The sequence below is a fragment of the Copadichromis virginalis genome, linkage group LG13 (assembly GCF_057382275.1).
Source record: "Copadichromis virginalis isolate Kocher_CV1m ecotype Utaka linkage group LG13, C_Virginalis_male_GT1.1, whole genome shotgun sequence".
Taxonomy (NCBI): domain Eukaryota; kingdom Metazoa; phylum Chordata; class Actinopteri; order Cichliformes; family Cichlidae; genus Copadichromis; species Copadichromis virginalis.
In genome coordinates this window covers 12,363,280-12,388,268 of record NC_140630.1, presented here as the reverse complement: position 1 = coordinate 12,388,268, position 24,989 = coordinate 12,363,280, and the positions used below count along the sequence as shown (strand labels likewise).

At 39.7% G+C, this 24,989-nt stretch overlaps 1 protein-coding gene across 7 annotated transcripts; it reads right to left on the bottom strand.

Annotated features, from left to right (window-relative positions):
* Positions 1-2,551: 2,551 nt before the first annotated feature.
* On the bottom strand, positions 2,552-23,519 carry LOC146695302 (pleckstrin homology domain-containing family A member 1-like). 7 transcript variants are annotated; one of them, XM_085477342.1, is made up of 15 exons: positions 23,387-23,458; positions 20,579-20,661; positions 16,255-16,486; positions 15,121-15,177; positions 14,967-15,012; positions 11,900-11,997; positions 11,414-11,545; positions 9,679-9,819; positions 9,284-9,352; positions 8,645-8,709; positions 8,450-8,513; positions 8,157-8,246; positions 6,967-7,040; positions 6,112-6,186; positions 4,327-4,617 (listed from the first exon to the last, which is right to left on the bottom strand). In XM_085477342.1, exons 3-15 carry the CDS (start codon positions 16,393-16,395, stop codon positions 4,386-4,388), a joined length of 1,284 nt encoding a protein of 427 aa, XP_085333468.1. In that variant the 5' UTR covers positions 16,396-16,486; positions 20,579-20,661; positions 23,387-23,458; the 3' UTR covers positions 4,327-4,385. The 7 variants fall into 7 exon arrangements, 6 of the variants coding, with proteins under 6 accessions (XP_085333469.1, XP_085333465.1, XP_085333468.1 ...); XR_014923559.1 differs by lacking the exon at positions 20,579-20,661 and adding an exon at positions 4,746-4,988 and having other exon boundaries at positions 4,553-4,617; positions 23,387-23,519; XM_085477337.1 differs by lacking the exon at positions 20,579-20,661 and having other exon boundaries at positions 23,387-23,519.
* Positions 23,520-24,989: the final 1,470 nt, after the last annotated feature.

Genomic DNA, 24,989 nt, shown 5'->3' with positions numbered 1-24,989 from the left:
GATTTTAAATATATTAGTTTTATTTCAGCCTATTACAAAACTTTAAATATCAAGGTCAACTTGAAAACAAGCAAGAATATTGAGAATATCGAGACTATTTTAGTCCACCAGTGTTTCCTGTCGATGACTGATGAAATGAATAATAGCAGAATAAGGATGCATGTAGCCCAGATGTTTTACGCTATACAGCCTTCCACACATCCAGCGTCACTATTTCCTTATGCTGTAGTTATTTATTTTCCTGTTCTAATGCTTCCTTGTGAGTCACTCCTGGCACCCGCACAAGCCTCATGGCTAATTAAAAAAAATCAGTGGTGGAACAATAATTGCGTGGATTGTGGGTTTTATGCGTTCATGTACACTTAATAAACAGCCAACTTTGCTCCAGTTGGAAGACTGCATGAAGACATAACTTATCTAGGCCTGTTTATCATGATGCAGGGTTAAGCACCCAGCAAGTAGGGGCATAACAAGTCTAGTACAGGTATCCAAATAAAGAATGCACTCAATTCAAGAGCAATCAACATCGTTTTGTACAACTAATCACTCAAAATATTTGTAAACATCAACTCTTGACACATTTCCAGCAACAGAGTAGCACATTTTAATTTTGGCAAACAGCAAACCGTTGTTAGATTAAGATGTCTGTGGTGAGCTGTAAGAGTCCAGTAAACTCTATAAATCAGCCTCATAAAATACCCAACACAGTTTGATAGACTGTGTTAAGACAGGCTTGTTTTTTCTCTTTTTTATGTGCCTCTTGGTTTAAATGTGGTCGACAAATACAGCAGAATATTTGTCCCCTGCTTGGGACCCTGTGGTGTGCTGGGGCTCAGGAAACCCAAATCTTTTGTATCTTTGGGGCAATTAGAAGGGGGGCATAACGGAAACAGACTGGACTCTTGTATAGCACAGGAAACAGAGTCTACAATGTAGACTGTAACCCAGAGCTGATGTTAAGAGTTAAATGACAGGGTTCATTCATTTTTTTCGCAGAAAAAACAAAAACAAAAAAAACAGAGCTGAAGCTGAACGCTCTTTAATTTCAGTCCAAGACAACACACATTGTTGGCTGATGCAAAAACGGCCGAAACCCACGCAACATCATCAGCTCCGTTATGTGGCACTACGTAGGCGAGAAACGGTGGGAAAACTTGCAGATGAAAGCAACCTCATTTATAAGGAACACCCATCCTCCAGCCGAGGACAGTGAACGTAGCCAATGATGGACGACACTGAGGTCTGTGTGATCTCGCCTCCCAAGTTTGTCCAGGCTGTGAGTGAGGCCATTGAAGGACCAAAATGGAGCTGTACTTCCACATCTGAAGCCACACCAAAGTCTGGCTTCTTCCAATGAGCATAGGAGCTATGGTATATATGGAATATCAAAGAGCTGTACATCCAAGCTCATACTTAAACACACCAGCTAATTATAAATGATTTTGCTTCTTCCAATGACACCATCCACATGTACTTTAAAATGTCCACACATGCAGCATTCACAATTAACTGCACACATAGAGACGAAGCCCCTGAATATGCCATAACTCATTATCCAGCTGATTAAAGAGGCTTTAAATATTCAGTCCACACGTACCATATCAAGCTCAAGGCTGAATATGTAAGGAGCACCTCATTAAGAGATGACAAACGATGCTCATACATACGCTTTATCATCGATGTTGGAGTGGAAATACTTGCTCCATGTACACCAACTGTTCTACATTGCCAAGTTGGCTTACTTGTACAGTTTCCATTCATACTTTTGGTCCTCGATGAAGATGATTGTCTCTTTTTACTCAGCTGTAGTGTAGATTAGGTTTTATCATCAAGCTGTGAGGAAGAATTTAAATATCACGCACAATTTCAAATTCAATTTTAACAAGCAAATAGGAAAGGCCCACCTTAGTCAGATATAACGGCAAACACATTTTATAGGATTATAACAAAATAAAGTTGAATTATGTTTGCAAAAGTTCTGATACTTTGTGTATTTATATTCTATTATATAAATTGTTAATGCAGGGCTTTTATATGGAGTGTGGAGTTGATGGCTTTTATTCAAGGATCCAAAAATGGTCAGTTTCTTATTTATTGTAATTATTTTGATGGCTTGTTCTGGTTGAGGCTAATATTTCTGTAAACATGGAATTAGGGGAAGCTCACAGACACACCCTCTTTTGTTAATGTGGCTTTTTGCATGCTTCTTACATGATTCTTGTTATGATTCTTGGCTGGGTCTGTGCTGAAACATCTGTTTCATGCTTCTCGTGTGTGGTGCTTTGCACTCCATCAACTGAAACCTTTGCAGTCATCCGTGATGAAAACATAACTGGTGGTTTATAGAGCACAGGAATGTTTTCAATGACAAAGTGAAGATTTTTCTCTTGCCACAAGAGGGCAGAGGAAACTCTCTACAATCACATCAAACAGTCAAATCAAACTGTGGATGCTGCCAAAAGTTTCTCTCTTTGCAGACTTTGTAAACCTCTTATATTCCACCAGACTCATGCTCTCCTGGATAAAGATAAGCACAATACTGAAACATGAGCACATTTTCAGTGTTTATTTCTTTCAAGTCATCCACATAATAAATAGAGACAATTCAAACCAATTACACTAGACTGAAAAGAGGGTGAAATAGCTTGGCTTTGCTAGGCTCTAATGCGGCAGGCACTTAAAAAAGATTAGTGTGTATTATTTAGAAGGATTACAGTGGGACTTTTTTTTTTTTTTTTTTAAATAACACCATGAGGCAGCTTCCTGCTACTAGGCTGTCAACACAAAAGTGAACAGGAACAGGACATGCCTAAAAGCATATAAAAAATAAATCTGTTTCTAGTCTGCAAACACGCAACAACCAAAACATCTGTAGATTAGAAAAAAATAATACAATTTTAGGTATTATTAAAACCTTAGCATGCAACATAAGTGGCTGAGCTTGAATACTTTTTCTGTTAAACTATGAATTAAAACGTATGCACTTGATCAATTCAGTATTATCTTCAAACTAGTAAACACAGGTTTAAGCAAATATGTCTTTCAGGACCGAGCTAAAGCTCACTCTGCCATATTGTTGTTGCTTTTCTTTTTAAATCAATATTAATTACAAAATGCATAGAAGCATAGTCCTCATCGTCTTCTTGTTCACTTGCTACTTTAAGCCGTCATCAAGACTCCAATAATACAGAGAAATATGATTCACCAGAAAGAGTGACTTGGGTTGTGACATGGTGCACACGCTGTGAAAGCTTTCAGTTTTTCTTTTTTCATCTGCACGGCACTTTGCCTTTACTACCACAAGTGGATTATTGGTTAAAACTATTTACTGTCGTAGTAGTAGTAGTAGTACAAAGAAGACTACTTTATTTTGTCAGTAACATCAACTCAATCAACCAAAACGTTGTTGAGGAAACAGTTGCAAAAAGAACAGACCTTAACCCTCCCCATATATTTAAAAACAGATTCAAGTCAGTGGCTTGGCCACTGTAAAAAAAAAAAAAAAAAAAAAAAGACTCAATACATTTCACCTTGCATGATTACACACATCGGATTGTACATAACTATTTCCATTTTTTATATATATATTTTTTAAGTCTAGCCCAGTCCAGAATTGTCAACTTTTAATTTGCATTAAAGTGAGGATTTGATCTCTGACTTGGCCTGCTCCAAAAAATAAACACTGGCGATAGTACACAAATCCAGTGTTACAATAATGAGTATGAATGGATCACACAGTTTAGTACAAGTAGATCTGAGAGGTGACAAAATGCCAGTGCTCACTTTGAACACTCTTTTCAGATGTGAGGAATTAGCTAGCACCCTTAAAAGCTCCCTTATTTTCTTGGCACAAAGTGGTTTGCAAAATTCCTCAACACTTAAATGCTTTTAACACCTCTTTATGCCTGTACAGATTAAAATAAAGCTGTTATTGAGTGCTAATTGACACAAGTTAAGTAGAAGGTGTAAATTAACTCTTGGTAAATAATAACATCATTTGAACTATGACAGCAGGCGGGAAGGGGGGGGGGGGGGGGGGAGCTGGGTGGGTAGAGCCTGGGTTGACTTTGGCACAAGAGTGCAGTTCAGAGGTGAGCCAACTTGTTTCTCCTGTACACCGATGGAGTAGTTCCAAAGAGTTTGTGACAGAGCTTTGACTGGGAAAAAAAATTAATGTTGCTCACAGGATTTCTTCTTTATCTGAGGATCTCAGTCAACTTCCGCTTGACTTTTAATGTCCAGTTAAACGGGTTAGACCTCACTCACTGGCAGAACAGCATCCTCTAGGTTCAGGGGTGTTTCAGGCATGTGGGGCTCAAAGCTGCTCCGCCGGCGCCACGGTGACTCCTCAGAGCTGGCGACGTTGGTCACGGGAGCGTCGCAGGTCACTTTGCCAGGCGTGTTTCCTGCAGGGACAGGCGTGCTGGCGTGTGGCTGTGACTGGGGCGTGGCAGCAGGCTCATGAAGTGCTCGCTGTCCCATGCCAGACTGTGAGCGTGTGCCGCACGTGACAGCACTCCCCCACTCTGGGTAGCATGGTGGCACTGCAGATATGGGCGAGCGAGGGACGGGGGGACCCGTGGGGGTGCGGTAGAAAGTGGAACGGCTGCCGTGTTCCTGCAGCAGAAAAAGCACGAGGAAAGAAAGAGCAAGAATGAAGGAGACAAGAGGAGTTGTTGTTAGTGAGATGAGTCAAATCCTGACGTGTGTACTTCATGTGAGAAGAGCCAAAGTTAGTTACAGACTTGGAATTAGCGCCCGCATTTGAGGCCTGATGCAGCTTGAAGTTGTAGGTGCTCAAGAATGAAGCATTGCTAGAATATGGAGATGACGGCAGTAGGAGTAGTAGCAGTAGAAGTAGAGGTAGCAGGAAAAGTAGTGTCAGGAGGTTTTAGTTTTGGTAGTCTCAATAGGTTGCAGTAGAAGTTCAAACAGAGTGCAGTGGTTGGTTGTTGCTCATTATTTCACAGCTTTTCAGATTTCAATCTCTGAGAAAAAAAAGATGTATCAGAAGAAAGAAAAAAACTCAGTACAGGTAGGAAAAAAAAGGGTCAGCAGGAGGTGAAATGTAGGTTAGACAAACACTCTGCAATGCTCTGTAATGCACCAAAATGTGCACATGAAAGCACCACCTTTATGGCTGTATATTTTTAAACATAGCCTCTTCACCAAGATGCTTATTCACGGTAACACCATATGACATTGCAGGCCTGTGCAACTTCCTAACTATCACTTACGCGTCATAAAATTTAAGAGTAAAATTGTAGCACAAACATGACAGAAAACCACAGTAAGCATCACAAGTGTATTAAAAGTTCTTGTTTTGTTCTCGTCGTTGAATCCAAATGTCCAAAATCAAGCTCATGTCGAAATTTAGCGGACAGTGGGAGGGGAAAGATTAGACAATCTCACAGTATGAAGGGTTGGGAAAACCCAAACCTTTACTGCAGTGCCAGTTGTCATCCATTGTAGGCATTTAAAGCTAACCTGCTCTAAATTTGACTTTTTTTTTTGTTAAGAGTCAAGCCCAACCGAAACAGGATATTAAAGCCTGATGTTTTGTGATTTAAAAATTCAATATAGCCGCCGATATTTTCTTTTCATTCAGACACACAAAACAAACACTATTTATTCTTTTATGTGTCATTATTTATGATTACATACCAACATAATAAAACAAGATTATTTTTAAACGGCATCATTGCAACAAGTGTTGATTGACCTGTGTTTGTGTGAATCCGCTTTGCCTACTGGGAAGTTGCAGAGTGCCTTCTGGTGGACAAACTATGTAACAACATGCCACAGTTGAAGGGTGTTTCCTTCTGTCCCTTTATTACTTCCCTTGTTTTCATCAACAGTCACAAATGCCAATACTGATATATCAACAAATAGCTAATATAGGCCAATATATCAGCTCAACCGATAGCTGTTTAAGAAAAAAGCCCCAACATGTCACTATGAAAACTGAGTTTGTGACTCTGGACCTGTGGATTCAGCTTTGGTGAGTTGTTGTTACACATTCACAACATTCAGAGATGTGCTTTCGGAAGTCAAGATGAAAACAAGGATTTTGTTGTATGGGAACATATGAGAAAGATAAAATAAACATACAGGCAGCGAACAGGAGGGAGGAGAAGAGACAAGCAGGATGTCACACATCTAAGACAGGTACACAGCTGCAGCAGACTGCAGAGATAACAGAGCACGGAGGGAAGAGAAACAGAAGGTGTGAAAGATGCAGTAATAAAGACACAGATACAGTTAGGCTTAAACTATTCATAGCTAAGCTGGTCAGACAGTTCATGCAGTCAGAGCATATTTGTGCATGAATACTTCCAACTTTGCACTGAAATGTCATCAGCAACAAAGAAAACATAAGAAAGCTGTGGATGAAGATGAAGGCTGCAGGGCCTTGTGATGGTCAGTTTAGAGTCATTTTGTACTGTGGCAGAAAAAAACCCTTCATTTTTAGCATTTGAAAGACTTGAAGTATGCTTGATTTGCACTGCCATGCCTGTGACAACAGCCATCACATGCAAGAGAAGCAAGCACACCTCGACTCTTAAAACACCTGACGCACAAATTGCATCCCTTTAGCTGCAAATATTCTAAATGCAAAACCCCTAAACTTTATGCTAAGCTTGATATCAGAGAGCTGCAAAACAAAACAAACAATAAAAAAAAAAGCAAAGGAGATTGAGGGGTGAAGATAAGCAGCGAGAATGAGGATGTGAAGGGAGGAGGAGCAGTTGTTGGGTAATCACAGCCATACGTAGGGTGTGGTTGGTTCAAAGCAACAAAAAAGAAAAAAGAAAAGCGCATCAGATGTGCAGTCGGATCTGATCTGTTCCCCTTCGTCCACAAACAAAAGGACCAGCCAATAAGTGAAAAAAAAAAAAGTATTAAAAAGCTGAACCCAGAGCTTAAAAAAGGGGGAGGGAGTGGGATTTAGACGAGCTGACATACGTGCTGCTGCACTCCCCGATTCGGGACGTATACCTCTGTATACAAGGGTTCGACAGCCGTCTGGCCTGCCGCATCTGCAACAACACAGTGCAAAGCAGGATTAGAGCAGATGGGCCATCTGCCCACTGGGAAAGGAGAAGAAGAGGTGGAAAGAATGTGAAAGGAAGAAAGGAAGAAAGGGATCGAGAAAAGAGGCACAGGGAAGGAAAGACAAGCTAGAGAGAAAGACACAGAAGGCAAGAAAGGAAACCACAGAGAAACAGACGCTTGCGGATAATGACTTCAGTCTAACCAAAAGGGCCCAAATGTGGCAGAGGCTGGTTTTCATCTGCAGTGAGGACAATGGAAGTGGTTTATTTCACTGCTCACCTACCGGGTCAAGCTGCTCGGCTCCCTGCACGTAGACTTCTGAAAAGTAACTAATGCTCAACAAGTGGTGACAGCTGGTTATCCATTACCCACTTTAGCTAAATCAGTTCAGGGGCAACCCAATGGGACTGGAATTAAGTGGTAGCCATGAACTTCAGTGTCCACAGTTTGTTTCCAACTGAAGACTTTTTGCATGCCATCAGTCTCTCTATCGCTCTCACTTTGATGCAAATACATTTAAAGAAAATAATTTCAAAAAAGTAGTATTAAAAATAAAAATCAATCCCGTTTGTAGGTGGTAATGAAGAGGCTTGAGGAACATTCAGAACCGTTTTGAGCAAAGTTCAAGCTATAATTTGCCCCCCGATTATAAACATCACAATCCCCTTTACAGGTCCATAGCTCAGGAGTTAGAAATTACAAGTCTATGCCATTCTGTACTATGCAACTACAACACAATATTGTTAAAATACTATTATAGGATGAACCAATGTCATGCGGAAAAAAACGGCACAGCCAATTCTCCTATTATGCATTTGTTTACAAAGAAGTAAAAGAAAAAAAAGAAAAAGATTGCCACTGAAATTGCGTGAGGACGTGTAAGAATAAGAAAAAACAAGCGGCACAAGTGAAACAACACACAAATCAACCATATCATCTTGACTACTACAAACCACGTCACTCAGTAAGTCTCCCACTCTACTCATGCAAGTAAAATTCAGGGCTGACGTTACTTTCGATGTTAAACTTTAACCTAATTGCAGTGACTTATGTTCCCTCCCATGGTGGATTTGTGTTGTACCGTAGTAGAAGATACTTACCGTGGCAGCTGACCTCCCAGGGCCCCGCTGGGCCACAATGGCCCCTGACACAGCCTTGATCCAGCTGTGCATCTCCTCTGGACTGTCCGCCTAGTGGAGACAGACATGAAAAGAGGCAGAACGAAATGAAGGAAAGAATGAGAACATAAGGAGTGGAAATCAGGATCAGAAGTGGCGGGAAGGGTAACATGTAGTTGGTAAAGATGCAGACAGACAAGACTGAATACCAGATTCATCAACATTAGTAAGCACTCACGTCTGAGCCATTCTTTTCATCACAGAGAGTCGCATACCTGTATGTAAAACGTCCTTGATGTGGTGACAACTTCAAATAGATTATCTCTCATCATAATGTCACTACAATGAAGCAGAAAAAAAACAGGATCAAATTGATCTCATCTCTATCTTTATCAGAAAAGGTAAGCACAAACCACCGAGACAAAGACATTTTTCTGTACAATGGAAAAATGTTGGGACTTGTTAGATACCTCTGCTTGCACTCCTGGACTTTGTGAACTTCTTTTAGTGGGATCATTCTGAGAGGCTCTTTCTCCTAAAAACAAAGAATTAACTTTTCATAACACAGGACAAATATTATTTATAATGCATTCACATTTAAAATGCTGTATCTAATGGGATAGCTAGAAAAGGTGCAGAGTTTCTGGTTCACAGGGGAAGAAGGAGGTTAACTTTCCAAGAAGTAGCAAACTGCAAACACTAATGGTTGCAACTTTCTTGACACAGCACTTTGATACAGCAGACAGAGAGTCTGTGTCCTTGAGGCCTGTTGATAGCCAAATAGACAGATAAAGTTGTCAAATAAGGGCAGACCTAGACAAGGACAGGGTAAGGGACGTACAGTATTATCCAGAGGACAGTCTGTGTGTGTGTGTGTGTGTGCGTGTGAGTGTGTGTGTGCAAGTAAGAAAACCCGGAGGGAAGAAGGCATGATCGGACATGTACAGTGAAGGCATTGAATTCCACAGGCTATGAATAAAGCATGTTGGAACTCGGGGTTGTGTTTGCAGATACTTCCCCCTCGGATTCTGGAGGAAAATCAAATGTGTGTGTACTACAAATCTAAACATTCCATAAAAGCTTCATGTAACTTAATCACAGTTAATTACCAAATCTGACTTAAAGTAACTCATTGAATTCTCTTCGAGAAGAAAATATCGCCGTTTCCAGTTCCTCATCTGGGGAGAAAAAAAAAGAAAAAAAAAAAAAAGATTCAGATTACAGAAGCACATCTTTTTATACTTCTTACACATTTTACTTTACTTTTGGGTCTTTCTAAAAGTATAGAATTGTACACATAGGAGGAGCTGAATTTTCTTAGATTATCATTATATTAATTGTAATGGAGCTTACCTACTTTATTTTTTAATTGGGTCCCTGAGCAGAACTACTGCACAGGGGAACCCATCTGAACACCAACACAAGGACAAATTAAATTAACTAATTTTAAGCAAAAAATAAATAAATAACCAAAAACAGTGTCAGTGGTTGTGTCAGTGCTCACCACAGCTCCTTGCTTGACGCAGTAGCCTGACTTGATGACATTGTGGTCCTGAGCTGGCCTCCCCAGGAAGTAAGGCAGCTGGCTGTGGGAACGCTGCATGGCCTCACGCTCAGCTCTATCTGCGCCATCACCTCCTTCATGCTGGAGGGTGAAGGACATAAAATAATGTCAATTTGAAGTTCATTGTGAAAAGCAAACACCACAAATTGCCACTTTGGATTCTGTGATGACAAACGATCAGACAATGATCCTAGTTAACTGAATTTTGAGAAAAAGACATTGGTCAAGAAATAAAAATATTCACCAGTCACTTTGTTAGGTACACCTGTTCAACTGTTAACACTCATATCTAATCAGCCAGTAACATGGCAGCATGCATTTAGTCCTGAAGACACGGTCAAATCGAGCATCACATTTAAGTAACTTTGAACGTGGCTTTGACAGGTTGGTCTGAGTGTTTTAGAAAGTGCTTATCTACTGAGATTTTCCCACACAACCACTTCTATAGGGTTTACATAGAATGATCAGAAAAGAGAAAATATCCAGTGAGTGACATTTCTCAGAGGACAATGGCCAGAGTACCTGGAGCTGATAGGAAGGCAACAGTAAATTAAATAACCACTTGTTACAACCAAGGCCTGCTGTGAATACTTAGCTCAACTAACCATAAAGCAGGTGTGCTAAAGCAGCAAAAGTAGTCATGGATTCATCCCATTTTACATCAATGATCCAGGATGCTTCTGGCGGTGTAATGGTGTGGGTGATATTTTATTGCCCCATTTTGGGTTCCAGCATTTTCATATCACAGCCTACCTGAGTATTTTGGCTGACCATGTCCATCCCTTTATCTTTTAATGGTTACTCCTAAGATAACATCTTTTGAATATGCCAACGAGTTCACTGTACTCAAATCAACTCCAAAGTCCCCAAATCACAATCCAACAGAGCACCCTTGGGATGTGGTGGAATGGGAGATTCGTATCACGGATGTGTAGCAGACAAATCTGCATCTTTGATCCTATCACGTCAATGAAAACCTCTGAGGAATGTTTCCAGCACCATGTTAAATCTCTAACACAAAGAATTAAAGCAGTTTTGAAGGTAAAAGGGCATCTAAAGTTGTACTAGCATGGTGTATTTGGTGACCTGACTGGTGAATGCATAATCACTGTTAAAAAAACAACAACCTGTGATTAACATTACGACGACTGTTGCACAGATATTAAGATAATGCAGTAGTTTCAACATCAGAAATTAAGGATCATTTCCTTTATCAATAAATTATGGATTAAAGTAGTTATCAAATGTTATTAATCATTTATTGGTTCAACAATAGTTTTGCACTTTAGAACATAGAGATATCAGTTTCTCCAAGATCAAAGTGAGGTCTTTAAATTGGTCGATTTATCTGACAGGTTAAAACTGTAGAAAAACTGTTCTGTGTTTGAAGCAGAAAATTTCACACGTTTGAGAGCCTGAACGCAGCTCTCTTTGGGCACTTTTGCTAGGTGAAAACTAATGATCTAACAGTTGGAAATAGCTTGACTAAATCATTCTAACAGATACAATATAAAAGCAGCATTTTGGGAATAGTCTAGTTTAAAAACAAATTTACACATTTTCTTTTGAAGGATTTCCCAAAGGTGGGATAAATAAAGTACATGTTATCATATGTATACATGCAAATGTAATCAAATACAATATGTGGTTCACTGCATTCACGGGTAAAGTTTACCTGTGTTTGGGTGACTATGGGCACTCCTCCAATTATCTCAGTCTTATAGGAGACTTGTTTTTTGGGCCCTGCAACATCTGGCAAAGCCTTTTGGTTCTCTGAGTTCTGCTGGCCATCAGACAACTTTGGAACCTTAAAAACAAACAAACAAACACATACACACACACACACACAAAAGCTTTAGGTATAAATAGCCTCTTTTTTTACAAACTTCAAGCCAAGCTTCATGAAACTTTATGCATGCAAACTCTGACAAGCCTTTTATCCCCATTTCCCCTCCACATGCCCAAAACTTCATTGTCCTTTATCCCAGAACTCTGTACAAAGCAGCATCCTGTTAGTCATGCTCTGACTAACTTCCATCTAGTTCCTTGAAAGAGGAAGAAATAAAAGTTTTTCCAAGTGATAAAACATAAACCAGAAAGAGCAGATTAGAAAAGCTGAATCTGAGATGTGTGTGTGTGTGTCTTTTGTTTATCATCTCACAGTGATCTTGGTGGCTTTATTGAGAGCGTTGACCCAGTCGACAAGGTCCTGCTGATCATTGGCCTGCAGGAAGAACTTCCTCATCCCAGCATTGATGACTTACAGGTGACAAAAAAAAAAAAAAAAAAGAGCATTGGGAACAAAAGAAAAAGTGAAAGTACATTCTTCTGTCACAATCAGGCTACAATACACCCTCTGAATTACAAACAAATACACATACAAAGACATATTGAAGAGTGTATTCAGCCCTTTCTTGTATCAGTGTCAGGACACATCCACCGCCACAGATTTCTCTGGAAGTGAAAAACAACTGAGCCAAGGGACTCTCCCACACACACCCAGCAGCATTTTCTCTGCATGGCGATGATGACCCAGCTAGACTCAGCTGTCTCCGTCTGGCACCACCTACCCACGTCTAACCATGACGGGGGGGGGGGGGGTACCAGCAACCAAATATTCTCACACGGTTTTACAGCCATGAACATGAGAAAACTGCATTTCAATCATGAAGACATTTTTGGGTCAAATGCTGATTAGCTATGGATCAGGATTTAGATGCTGAAAGAAATAAAGTCTCTTTTCTCTCTGGCTTTGCCATAAATCCTTCAGTTCTGCAGCTCAAACCGTCCCTGTGTCTCCTCTATTTCCTTCTGACACCATAGCAATAAATTACATTAAAGCTGGCCTGGTAAATCAGGCGGGGGAGAGCTGTGAAAAGGCAAAAGGCAAACTGTGTCACAATGAAGATCATTCTTCCCCGTTCTGTGTATTTATTCCAGATCTTGGACACCTCAATACACTATTCCACTACTTTCCTGCAAAATAATTCTGTCTATCTGGCCTCAAGCAGATGACCAGGAGGAAATTGTCCAACAGTCTTGAGCTAAAATCTGTCCACTGTTTGTGGGAGTGATAAACTATTCGGCAGTAGTGGAATTGCAGTGGTATCTTTGGCGCTGGAATGAAATCTGGGAGAAGGGGTATCAGATCTGACTCATAGTTACACATAACAAAACAATGCATGCTGCTGGGAAATGCAGACAAAAGCCAAAGTTCACACAGTTGCTCTTAATCTTTCTCCATCGCATATGAGCTGCAAACAAAAGTCTGTTTGAGTTTTTTTAAACTATAAATTAAATGTCAACATTGCTTCACCCTATATCATGCCTTGGCTTGCTGGACACAGGAAAAGGGGAGGAGCACGATTCATGGATATCAGACAAAATTTAAAAATAGCTTCTCACGTCTGCGAATCAGGTTCTGATTAGGATGTCGGCATCCTGTCATAACTTCAACAAGGCAACTGCTGTGTACACAGCCAGATATACACATGCAGTGTGAACATATTGTCACACACTAGTATTTCCTGCTATTGAACTGGACAGATGAAGACTTAGGCTAGTAAACAAACACTGCGATGAAGATTTACTCTTAAAAAATAAATACATCTGACAGTAGTTAATAGTTTTTATTAAATATTTTTTCCCATCTTGGCCACATGAGGTAAGAAGACAAGTACAAATAGGGCTTTATGTATTTCTTTGTTGAAGGACATTGCAAAGAGGACATCAAACAATATTAAAAAGCTATCAACACCCCATAAATTATACCCAGTCCAGGTAAAATACAAAGATTATATAATTCACTCATACAAAATGAGTGTCTTTATTACCCTTTTATTTTAACATATAAAATTAATTACCGTATACCATTACCAGAAGTGTTCATATTACACAAAGTTTCAATTAATAAGATCAACGTATGGAGAAGTAAAAGCTCAGGCTACAGACTGCTCTATACGCTCATTTTCAGTTTCTTTTGTGAAGTTATTCCAAACAGGGTCATCTCAGTCACTAAACTGAGCACTGAAGCCCCACACATTCACTGTTAAAACCTTCTGCCTGCAAGAGGCAGCCAATCAGCTTGCTTAAAGGAAGGATGGCTTTAAAGCAAAAGGATAGAAATGGAATAACTCTGGAGTTGTACGGAGGCCCAGAATTAGACAAATAAAGAATATTTTGTACTATAAATCATGCAAAACAACTCTAGTCTTCTTCTTTCCGCTGCTGCATATTCACAAGGGGTCGTCACAGCGGATGGATCCACATTTTTGATTTGGCACAGATGTTTACGCTGGATGCCCTTCCTAACACAACCCTCCCAGGGATTTCTAGACAAACGTGTTACCCACTACACTAGCTGCTAAAGCTACTCTTGTCAAGTCAAAAAATAAAACTATGGAGTTGGAAAAGAGCACAGTAGGTCCATTTTAAAGATAGTAAGTAAGAAAGTTCTTGCATAAGAGTCAGTTTTCTAATCACAGGGACCCACAAGCACAGAGTAATGCGACTCATTTCTAAAGACTGCAGAATCAATGTGCATCAAGATTAGCTAACAACGCACCAGAAGAAGACACCAGCAACTTATGCCTTTATAAAATGTTTTACTTATTGTAGTCAGCAATAGGTAATGCCCCGGGATATCCTTATTAACTAGTAGGTGAGAAGAATGAGGCAAAACCTTAGCAATACACAAAAGACTGTTTTAAAATAGGACAGATAATAAATTCTACTTATAGAATAGTTCAACGTGGTCAAAAAAAACCCCAGGCCATTAACTGCTGGAGCATCGTGCATTTTTCTACATTAACAAACCACGCAACGCTGAACAATGCTGCTTGATCAGTGGTGGAAAAAACCTGAGAAAAGCTGTGCTTGACCATGTTGAGAGAGCAGACAAGGACAAAAAAATAGTCCTCCCTTAGGTTATATTAAGGGTATCCAGCTTAGTCAACATGTGGTTAAACTCACCATCATTGCTCATGTTTTCAAAGCAGTTCAGACATTTGTCAAGTTGTATTTTTATAAAGACGCAAGATGTTTTCCTGTTTAGTATGAATAATACTATGAATCATATTATCCAAGGCTCATTAGTGACATCATTGGAAAATGTGTTCAAAATAATATTTGAAATGCAAGATGTTAAAAACAAGAGTGAAGTCTTCTGTGCTTTTATTATACTAATATCCTGACTGGAAGAACAGATTTGATGACGTGCATTTTCTTACCGAAGCAGAATTCTGCTTTAGGCCTCAGCTTGGTGGCATCGCTGACCTAAATAAGAACAAATCCCACAGACGTTAGTGTTCAAGCTCAACTAAAAAAAATGTGAAGTCTTCCAGTTGTATATAACCTTGTAGCTCATTTGATGATCTAGCTTACCTTAGAGATGTATGTGAGCTTGAGGGAACCAACACAGACCGTACCAACAGGCAAGTTCTGTGAGAAAAGGTGGAAAAGAAAAATACTTGCAATAAAAAGGAAGCTCAAGCTAATGATGCAATTACGCAATACAATACACAATAGAAGTGCCAGTAAGGCAGGCCTTTAGCCGTAGAAGATCAAATGTGATCTGGTCTGGGGGTGAGGTTCTGCAAAGCCAGTCGATATTATAGAGTAAGTACAGCATGTGTTGGCTGCACTCCATCCAGTTAATGTCAGTGCCTTCCTGTGTTTCTGAAACTGGGAGATCCAGATTTAACGTCATTAAAATTTAACTTTTTTCAATCTATAAAAAGAAAGAGACTTATTCAATTATTTACAATTTTTTTCCTGCTCTACATCATTTGTGAATACTTGATGTAACAGGGCACTTAACAAATACAGCAAATCTAAATCAGATTATGTGCCAACAGAGGACATATTACACTATATAAAAAGTGACACTATGGGGCACAGAGTAGACACTGATGGCCAACCACTACGGTCAGTGCAAATATTACTGTAGTCTCTTTGGGCCCCTCTCAACAACATGAGTACATTCTATTCCCTATTTAAATGGATGAATACCTGCAGCCTGCACGACTGCTGCAAAACACACCAACCTCAAAACATGCTGATACTGATGCTGCACATGCGTGCTGGTTAACATCAGTTAGGCTTACGCTGGGCATGTGTGAGCCACACAGCTTCTGCTGCAGGTAAGAAAAGCACCAAACACACCTCCAGCTACAAGTTACTCCCCTGTGTTGCAGTCCACAGACAGCCCTTTCTGACATGATTTACAGGAGTGTCTGCCAATAGTTACAACACAGACACCGCATTAGATCTGAGATCCTCCTTTGTCTGTAAAATGTGCTTTCCAAGCATGTTAGAATATAATTTTTAAAAAACATAATTTATAGAGGAGGCTCTGCTATCAGTGGCTCACAGTCAAGATACACCTGCATGAAAGCCAATCATCTATATGATAACTAAAATTTGCAGCATGTAGTTTCCCAGTTTGCCTGTACGGTTGCCCTGAGGCCACCCTCCAGTAAAGCTAAGAGCTAAGCTAACACATCTCTGTGTCTTTACCTGTGGGTTGTCCATGTACCACACCAAGCTTCCCTGTTGTGTGTCCAGTATGAAGTAACGGCGCAGGAACTTGCCGCTGTTCTCATTCTCTTCGATGTCCAGAAAGCCACAGATGCGGTTCTGTCGGTCCACGTAAGGCATCGCGCCACCGGGACATTCCCTAGCCCGCTTAGGCCGGGAAGGGAGAGAGAGGAGCGGGAGAAGAGAAGGGAAAAGCGGGACGGAGGAATTCCTTAAGGACACATTGAAAAGAGAGGAAAGAAAAATGAGTGAAGAGGGTGCGTGGTGAATGGGGAATTTTAAGTTTTCTTTGTGCAGAGTCTTGCTCTCCCTTTCTTTTGCTGTCTTCATCTACTGCATCTATGGTGTCTCTGCCACCTGGATCTCACTAGGCTACAACCAGTGAGGGGATCATGTGACACAAACCACAACCCCGCCTTTATCCTTTTATATCAGCCTCACCCGCTCTCTCTTCCTCTTTTTTCCCCCCTGTAAAACATACTCGACACTGTCACTCTCTCTTCCACCCAGCCTAGCTTGCCCCCCACCCCTTATCCCTCTTCCCTTGGTGTCTCTCTTTTCTCACTTTCTCAGTCATCTCCTCCCAAATTCTCTCTCATCCGATTTGGCAAGCCTCTGGCCAACCCCTTCTATCCCCTCCCTTCAACCCGCCTCCCTGCCTCCGCAGCTAAGCACCGCTTGAGTATTGCCAAAAAATACCAGTGAGCTCAGTCATGTTCGACACAAAGGAGAGACGAGAGGGGAGAAAAAAAAAAACAAACAAACACCTAAAGGACCCACACAGGAGAGAGTGTGCAATATTTAACCTGCTGAGTGCTGCCACATCCCTGCTGCTCTCCTTTAATGAACTGAAAAGTAAATGTTTAGACCAACACGTCTGAATGTGCGCATCTCAATGTCAGCACTCGCGTGGGTGGGTGCAGTGTTACTGTGGGGATATAGTCACATTAGCCTGTTTAAGCTGCTGTCTTTCTGAACCAATCCTACAATATGTGAGATGAGTCTGTGGAAGGCCGAGATAAAGCGCTCTTTTTCCAGAACATTATGAGCACTGTGTGGGTGGATGAGGGCAAGGAGGGGACAAAAGGCCCGCTTGTTGTGCAGGGAGTCTAGGCTGTTAGCATCTCAGTTAGTTTCTGGATCTACCCGTAAAATATGCATCTACCCATAAAAGTCAGCTTCTGAGTCATCCTATTTCACACACAGGCTACAGAAAGGAGCAGCAGTGTCAGAGACGACCATCTTAACGCTACGTACACACCGAAGGTCAAGTGAGAGACGTTTCTGTGGAGACTGGCGACACTGTAAATAAAGTACTTTGCAAAAGTTCAGCTGAAAGCATGCTCATCCATTTTCGTGATGCAGAGAAGAATTTGACAAAAGATGAAATTAAATACACTTAAAGATAGGGAAGAGAAAAGGAGGATTATATCAAAAGTCTTAATGCAAACTAGATATAATAATAATAATAATAATAATAATAAAAATTAAATATGGATAACAGCTTTGTTAGCCAAGATATGTACTAAGTAGGGAATAAGGGAAATTTTTAAAAATGTATGTTTTTTTTCCTCCATACTATAACAATATAACATTAAAAAAATGATCACTCCCCTAGACTTTGTTTGACCCAAAGTGCCTTTCAATGGGGGGTTTTAACATATTTAAATACATCATGTGGATTTATTTTGTCATCACAGCATCAGGTAGAAAAATGCTTTTCATTATTCTTAGTTCCTAGCTTCTGCTGAACAGGGTTGTTTTTTTTTGTTTTTTTACACTAGTAATTAGGGCTGCACGATTTTGCATAAAATGAGAATCACGATTTTTTGGCTTAGAATTGAGATCACGATTCTCTCACGATTTTCTTTTCCAGTATAAATATTTATTGCACTTATTAACTGCACATCAACTTCGTAACAGTTGAGACTGAACATAAAAACAATAAATAAACATAAAAACAACAAATGTCTCACGTTTTGTTGTTGCTGCAAAATGTTGTACTGCTTGAAATTCCGTCTCCACCGTTGCTCGACACTGCGTGTATAGAGCAGGTAGTGCCACAATAGAAAAAATAGTTGCGGGACAGCACAGTGTAGCATTTGTCTAGGGTGTTGATCATTTTCCTAAGTCCCTCGTTTTGCACAGTGTTGATGGGAGCCATATCTTTGGTCAGGTGATAAGTAATAGCCTCCGTAATTTCTTTGTGCCTGCGGGAGTTCGACGTGTATAGGGAAGCGCTGTATAAGGTTCCCGTTATTGATGTTTGGGTGGTTGACCGGGACCGATTTTCTCCTGTCACTTCTCGTCATCCCTGACGTGCTCTCCGTTGTTTTTTCCTGCTAATTTTAGCATCACACGGCACAGCTTCTGTATCAGTGGTATAAGGCTCCGCCCTTGTCATTTGTTGAGCAGGAAGAGTGAGCGCTTGTTTTCATGCAGATTACGTCCCAGACCAAAATGCGGTACAATCGTCGTCTTTTTTTTTTTTTTAAATCGTTGTCATTTGGAAATGAGATCGCACATAAGTATGAATCGAGATCGCGATTTTCTAACGATTAATCGTGCAGCCCTACTAGTAATACTTTTTTTTAAAACCCATTTTTGGCATCTTCCTTTAGCTCCTACTTGAACATAGATATCCTCTGCAAAAAGATGTAAGAAAACACTGACTGATGAACCCATGGCAAGTACCATTAAAAACATGTAATCAGCAGCCAAAAGATTATAGATATAAAAACAAAAAGTGCAGTAAAGTCCAAAATAATTTATCAGCCACATATGACCAACAAAAAGCAAACCAATTTTGACTCGTCTAACAAAAGCTTTGCTAGCACTTCATTTCCTCACAATTACTTAGGGAACCCAAACAGCAGAAGTGAATCTGCATCAGTATGGCTGATGCTGGTATAGATGTGGGAACATGAAACATACAAAGAAAATACAGACTGGGTATGCAGCTTAAGCTCACAGCATTGTTTTGTTTAGTTTTTGGAAGAATCAGGTAGATATTTGAGAGAATCTAATTTCCATGCTTTCTCAAATATCATCACAGGATTAACTTTCAATCAATCAGGTGAGTCCAAGGTTAATACATTTATTTAACCCCTAATGAAATGTAAAAACTCACAAGGGACTAGATAAATAATTGTTTATGTTTTATATTATAAATAACTCTGTGAAATACAGCATTTCCTTCCGTTCTAAAAATTGCTGTAGGAACTCCTTTATACAAGGCAGGTGACAGACAGGAAGAAAACAATTCGACCTGTGCGCTTGCTTCTGTTTGCAAAGTTGCTGAAAAGTTTGCAAATGACCAGTTGGTAGAACACCTGAAAAGCACAGCCTACTCTACCCTATTTTAATTCTAACAACCATAGTTGTTAGGGCAAATTTAGAAAAAGGTGGGGTAGTGAGATGATTGCTTCTGGATCTACATAAAATCTATGACACAGATAATATTATTTTAATTCCAACACACACAAGAACTTGTAACACGGGGGTCGTGCAAGGATCAATATTAGGGCACTGTTATTCAGCTTGGGCATCAATGATGTTCCATCTGTGTGTGATGATGTAAATGGTAAATGGACTGGTTCTTCTATGGTGCTCATTTACTCTACTTGAGCACTCGAAGTGCTTTATACAACATGTCTCATTCACACACATTTATAACAGTACTTTTTTTCGACAGTGCACGTGTATTCACAGCATAGTTTTTTTAAATTTTTTAATACATCTGCAAGAATCTCAAGCAAACCCTTTTCACTTTGTAATTATAGGTAATGTGTGTAGAATTTTAAAGTGAAAAATGAATTTAGTCCATTTTGCAATAACATTGCAATATGACAAAATGTGGAACAAGTGAAGTGCAGAGAATACTTTCCAGACACACATGTCCAAGTGCTTTCTGACATTCACACTCCGGTGAACACATGAGGAGGAACTTAGGGTTTTATATCTTGCCCAAGGATACGTTGGCCAACCACCTATCTTCCAATTAGCAGGTGACCTGATCTATGTCCTGAGCCATTGCCATCCCATAAAAAAGGCCTGAGCAAGACTGCAGAGCTTGTAGTCAAGCCTTTAAATATAATGCAAAAACATTTCATATTGGTTTAAATCATGCCTTACACTCAGTATTGAGAAATCTACATTTCATTTACAGTTCGCATTTCACTAAGAAGTGTAAATAAACAGCAATATTGTTGATTAAATAAACAGTGTAGAGGAAGCATATATCTAGGTGTCACTTGAGTTCACATCAAGAAGGTGAGTAATACCAAGGCCTATTAAAACTTACTCACTGAAAGCAGGAGGGACCTGAATGCACCCACTCTTCCTGTTATCTATTGGTTTATCTCTTGTTGGATCAGGTGAGACAACCTTGAAACCAATGAGATCATATCCTCAGTAAACACAGCAAATATCCAGTTCTCATGATCAATTAACAACTTTGAACTTTATGGTAGTTTACAAAATTGCACTTTCATCGATAAAAAGATTTGTACAACTTTGCTCAGGACAGAGAAGCGGCGCCTCAAGGTCAACTGTTTAAGTGTTTATAGTTCTTTTTTATAAAAAAAAAATTTTTTCACTACCACTGTTTTTAAAGTCAACATACATACTCTTAACATCAAACATTGAAGCAACAGTGGACATTTTATCAGTTCAACTAATCACATCGTATATGAAATAAAAACTGTATTTTGGTGTATAGCAGTAAGCATGACCCCCCCCAAAAAAGACTGTTTTGTAAAATGGCTGATTAAAAACATGTATATGTCACAGGTCACCTGTCAATCTAGTGGGTCAACATTTAAAAACAAAACAAACAAACAACAAAAAAACAAAAAACGCACACACAATAACAACACAGACTAAATTCCAATGCTGTTAACCCAAGTTCTCATGGGGTCTGTAGACAAGTAATAGAGGTGGTGTAGCAAAGGTAGCACTATCAGACAGGGCTCGGACTGAAGATAGCTACATCCCTAACATCTCCTGCAGAGGAAAAATGTGCATGATTATTTATTAAAATGAGCCTTCTCCTTAAATACAGATGAAATTATTTACACCAACACATTTATGGGACTGAATCTGAACTATGTGGGCCCCCAGAAGAAATTTGTTAATGTAGACAATAATTTTTCTTTTTTTTACTTCAGTTTCATTTAAAGTTTGTGTTTGACTTCTTTTCATTAATAGTTATCACATCTTGAATTTGACTGACAATGTTTCTTAAAGGAGAATGCAGAGAGCTAGATCTAGGTCTGAGACTGCGGTTTGGGGAAGGCCTCGGTGAGGACTGGTGGCAGCTCCCGAGCCAAGTGTTTCCCAAAGAAGGCATTCCCCAGAAGCAGTGATGACTGACCGTTACAAAGATCTTGATGAATCTGTGATGAAGAGCTGGATTTAATATGGTCAAATATATTGCACTCCTTTCTACTTTCAGCTGCTCCCTTGTCAAAGGGGCTCATCACAGTGAGTATGTCTGCATATGGGGGGGATATATAATCCCCCGCTGGGGATTATACAGGACATATATAGAACATAACAACACATCAGTAATTCAACTGTCAAAATAACAAATATAAGTTCATATTAACTCACCGGAGGTGGCTGTAAGCTACTATATGTTACAGTGCAAGCTACCTCTTGTGCTTAGGTAAGAGCAAATACAGAATGGACAGAGTGCAGTTTTTGCACAGTAGGTATTTTTGTGTCCAGGGTCAATGGTCATAATATCCTTACGATAATTCAGCTCCCTCGCAAGTAAATCTTTGAAAATTTTCCTTACAGGACACGCATAATTGTGCCAAGGAAAGCAATCCACACATGGCAAGCAGTGATCAGTAACCCAGCCTCTATTTGAGTAGCATATCTGGGTTTCTCTAGTAAGGATTCAAAACAGATCACTACCAGGATACTTAGAAACGCAAAAATTCTGTATGGGATCACACAGCACGGTTTTCACTGTAAATTAAATTTAGGAAAGATACAAGGAAACATTACAATAAATTGTTGAAAGTGCTAACCAGACTACAGTGAAGATTTACAAGTTTAAAGGTCAACCTCTTAAGATAAGATGGTGATAACAGCCCACTTCTTTCTAGGTCAAACATTTCCCAGGTAGACTGACTCTTTACATTTGCTGGAAGGCCTCACTAACACAAACACTGTCACAAGATACCCAAGTCATAAGTCAACATTTAGGACTGGACAGTCAGTATTTTGTTTTCATGGTCCTAAACTGCTGCTGTAACATCTAAAGTACCACAGCAACTGGAAATAGTAACTGCAGAGTAAAGGTTTATGCTGCTTGTGTCAGGATGTGGATTGAAAAAACGCAACAAATGAAATAAATAAAAGGGAGAGAAAACAATGGTAAGGGATTAAAGGTAATTAACTAAAGGGGCAGGGGACTTCACTTGCTCTTTGTGGGTCAGGCCATTCTAGTTCAAATAAAACAAATAATTTCTCACCAGAAACATTTAAATAGAGCCCGGTTTCAGCCTTAACAGTTACTTGGTCACCCAGGTTTCTTGCACCACAGCAATGCCTAGTCTAGATTTTTCTATTTCCAAAGTAAGGCAAAACGAAGATGCTCAGTGGGTTTAGTCTACTAGCTGAGTCCTGCGCGTCTAAACCAAAGGATTTAGGAAACAAGAGTCCATAATCCCAGCGTAAATATAACATCACAACCAAAAACTGTTAGCTAACGTTGGGTATTCCAGCTTACCACAACACGCTGAAAACGGCTGTGTTAGCAGCATCAGCAGCTGTGGCTGTGGCTCCCTGGCCTCAACTTAACTGAGAACGATATGGTTCATGTTAGCTTGTACTTAGCGTGCCGCAAACTTGTAAAACGATTCGCAAGACACGGATAATTACAATATATCTCCCCTAATACTGCTTTTTCTTTACTGCTCGACCGTTTATAACTAGCTGGGAGAAAGAAGTTTTGTCACAAACGTTAACCTAACCCCGAGCTAACACTGGCGGCTCCTGCTAGCCCGCTTCGTTAAATATTAAACGGACAACTTCAAGTGTATGAAACAACAAAGTTATTAGCTTAATTCATTTAGTTTAACGACCCATGTCAGCTTACCCAAGTCGTCCCTCCTGTAAGTGGTGCGCTGAACCGCCGTGGATCTCGGTTGCTGTTGGGTCTGTGCTCTATACCTCAGCCCATCTCCTCCGATTCAGGACAGGGATCCAACACTGCTACTGCTGAGCGACGACCGCAGATCGTCTATTATGAAGATGATCACTCTGACGCTTAACAAAAACATCGATAGAGCTATGTCGTTTAGATTTGTATTTGTGTTTTTTTTACTATAATTTTTATATGAATCCATGTGTAATAGGAGTATAATACAGTACAATTCGTCATATATTATTATTTCGATTAAATAATAAATAAAAACTAACACTAAATACTTAGTTTGCATCAGACGTTTGAGCAAGTATTTTTTCAATAACATGTAAATATATGTGTATGTTTATAGGTTTGATTTAATTGCAATCTGCTCAGTATAAATGTCAGGGTGACCAGATGTCCCTCTTTATGTGGGACTGGACAGTATTTTTAAGCCTTGTCCACTCGTCAGAAATCTTGGCACAATGTCCCATATTTTGACCGCTTTGCGGGACTAGCGTTGGCACTTACCCCAGTCAGGGAAGGCTTTTTATTACAGCCTCAGCCTGTCTAATGCTACGCACAACAGGGAAAGTGACAAGGTACCAAAAAAGTCAAGTTTGACAGATTTTAGTAAAAATGATGAAAAATATGATAAATAATATGAAGAGGCAGTACTGAAACCCAGAGACTGTAAGCTGGCAGTACAGCAGCTGAAATAACAGTGTAAATGGGAACATAAAAAGGTTATCACATGTAACCACAATAAAAAAAAAACATCTTTCTTTTCAATTATTGTTGGAGGAGCTGGGAGAGTTAGATTCAAATATAATATATCTGACTATAGCATTGTGCTAGCATTGTGTACCACTTTCTGCCACACAAACACTGTCAAACCAGTCATATTTAAAGATTATCAAAATATTTGGTGCTTGAAAAATGAGTGCAGAGTAAGAGATCTCTACATAATAATGTGAAAATGAAGCACTGGGTGTAAACCTGGACGGAAATCAGCAGAGTAGTGATTTAGCGACATCTTACGTTTAAAGCCTGCATCGACCGAGTCCTGCGATTATCCCGTGGTGATAAATAGAAATTTGTTATTGCGTAAGATGTGTAACAAATGTGTAGAGGAAGCATATATACTATGTGTAACAAAGAAACCTTTTTTTTATGCAAAAGCACCTCATATTTTCTGTTTTTAGTTTATCTTTAATAAATATAACTGTCTGCTGCTATCTGTCCATACGGTTCACTCATGCAGGAGAAAATGCATGCAACTCGCAGGTCCTGCATCCAGATGCAGTTTCGGTAAATGTCTTATGTATGATTGTAATGGAGTTTCTGTGCACTAAAGATATTTATTTTCCATGCATGCCGCCTTAAGTTACAGCTAAGAGCTGTGTGACGCAAATGCATGCAATAATGTGCATTGCTTAAACTCCGTCTTGCAAAAGTCATGCAAAATGGAAACAGCTTCAGCAGTGAGTGGGATAATGGGTAGGCAGCTGCCACTGCCTTTCACAATTGCTCTTAGTCATAACAGCAAGCCAACCTGTTTGCAGCGACAGAT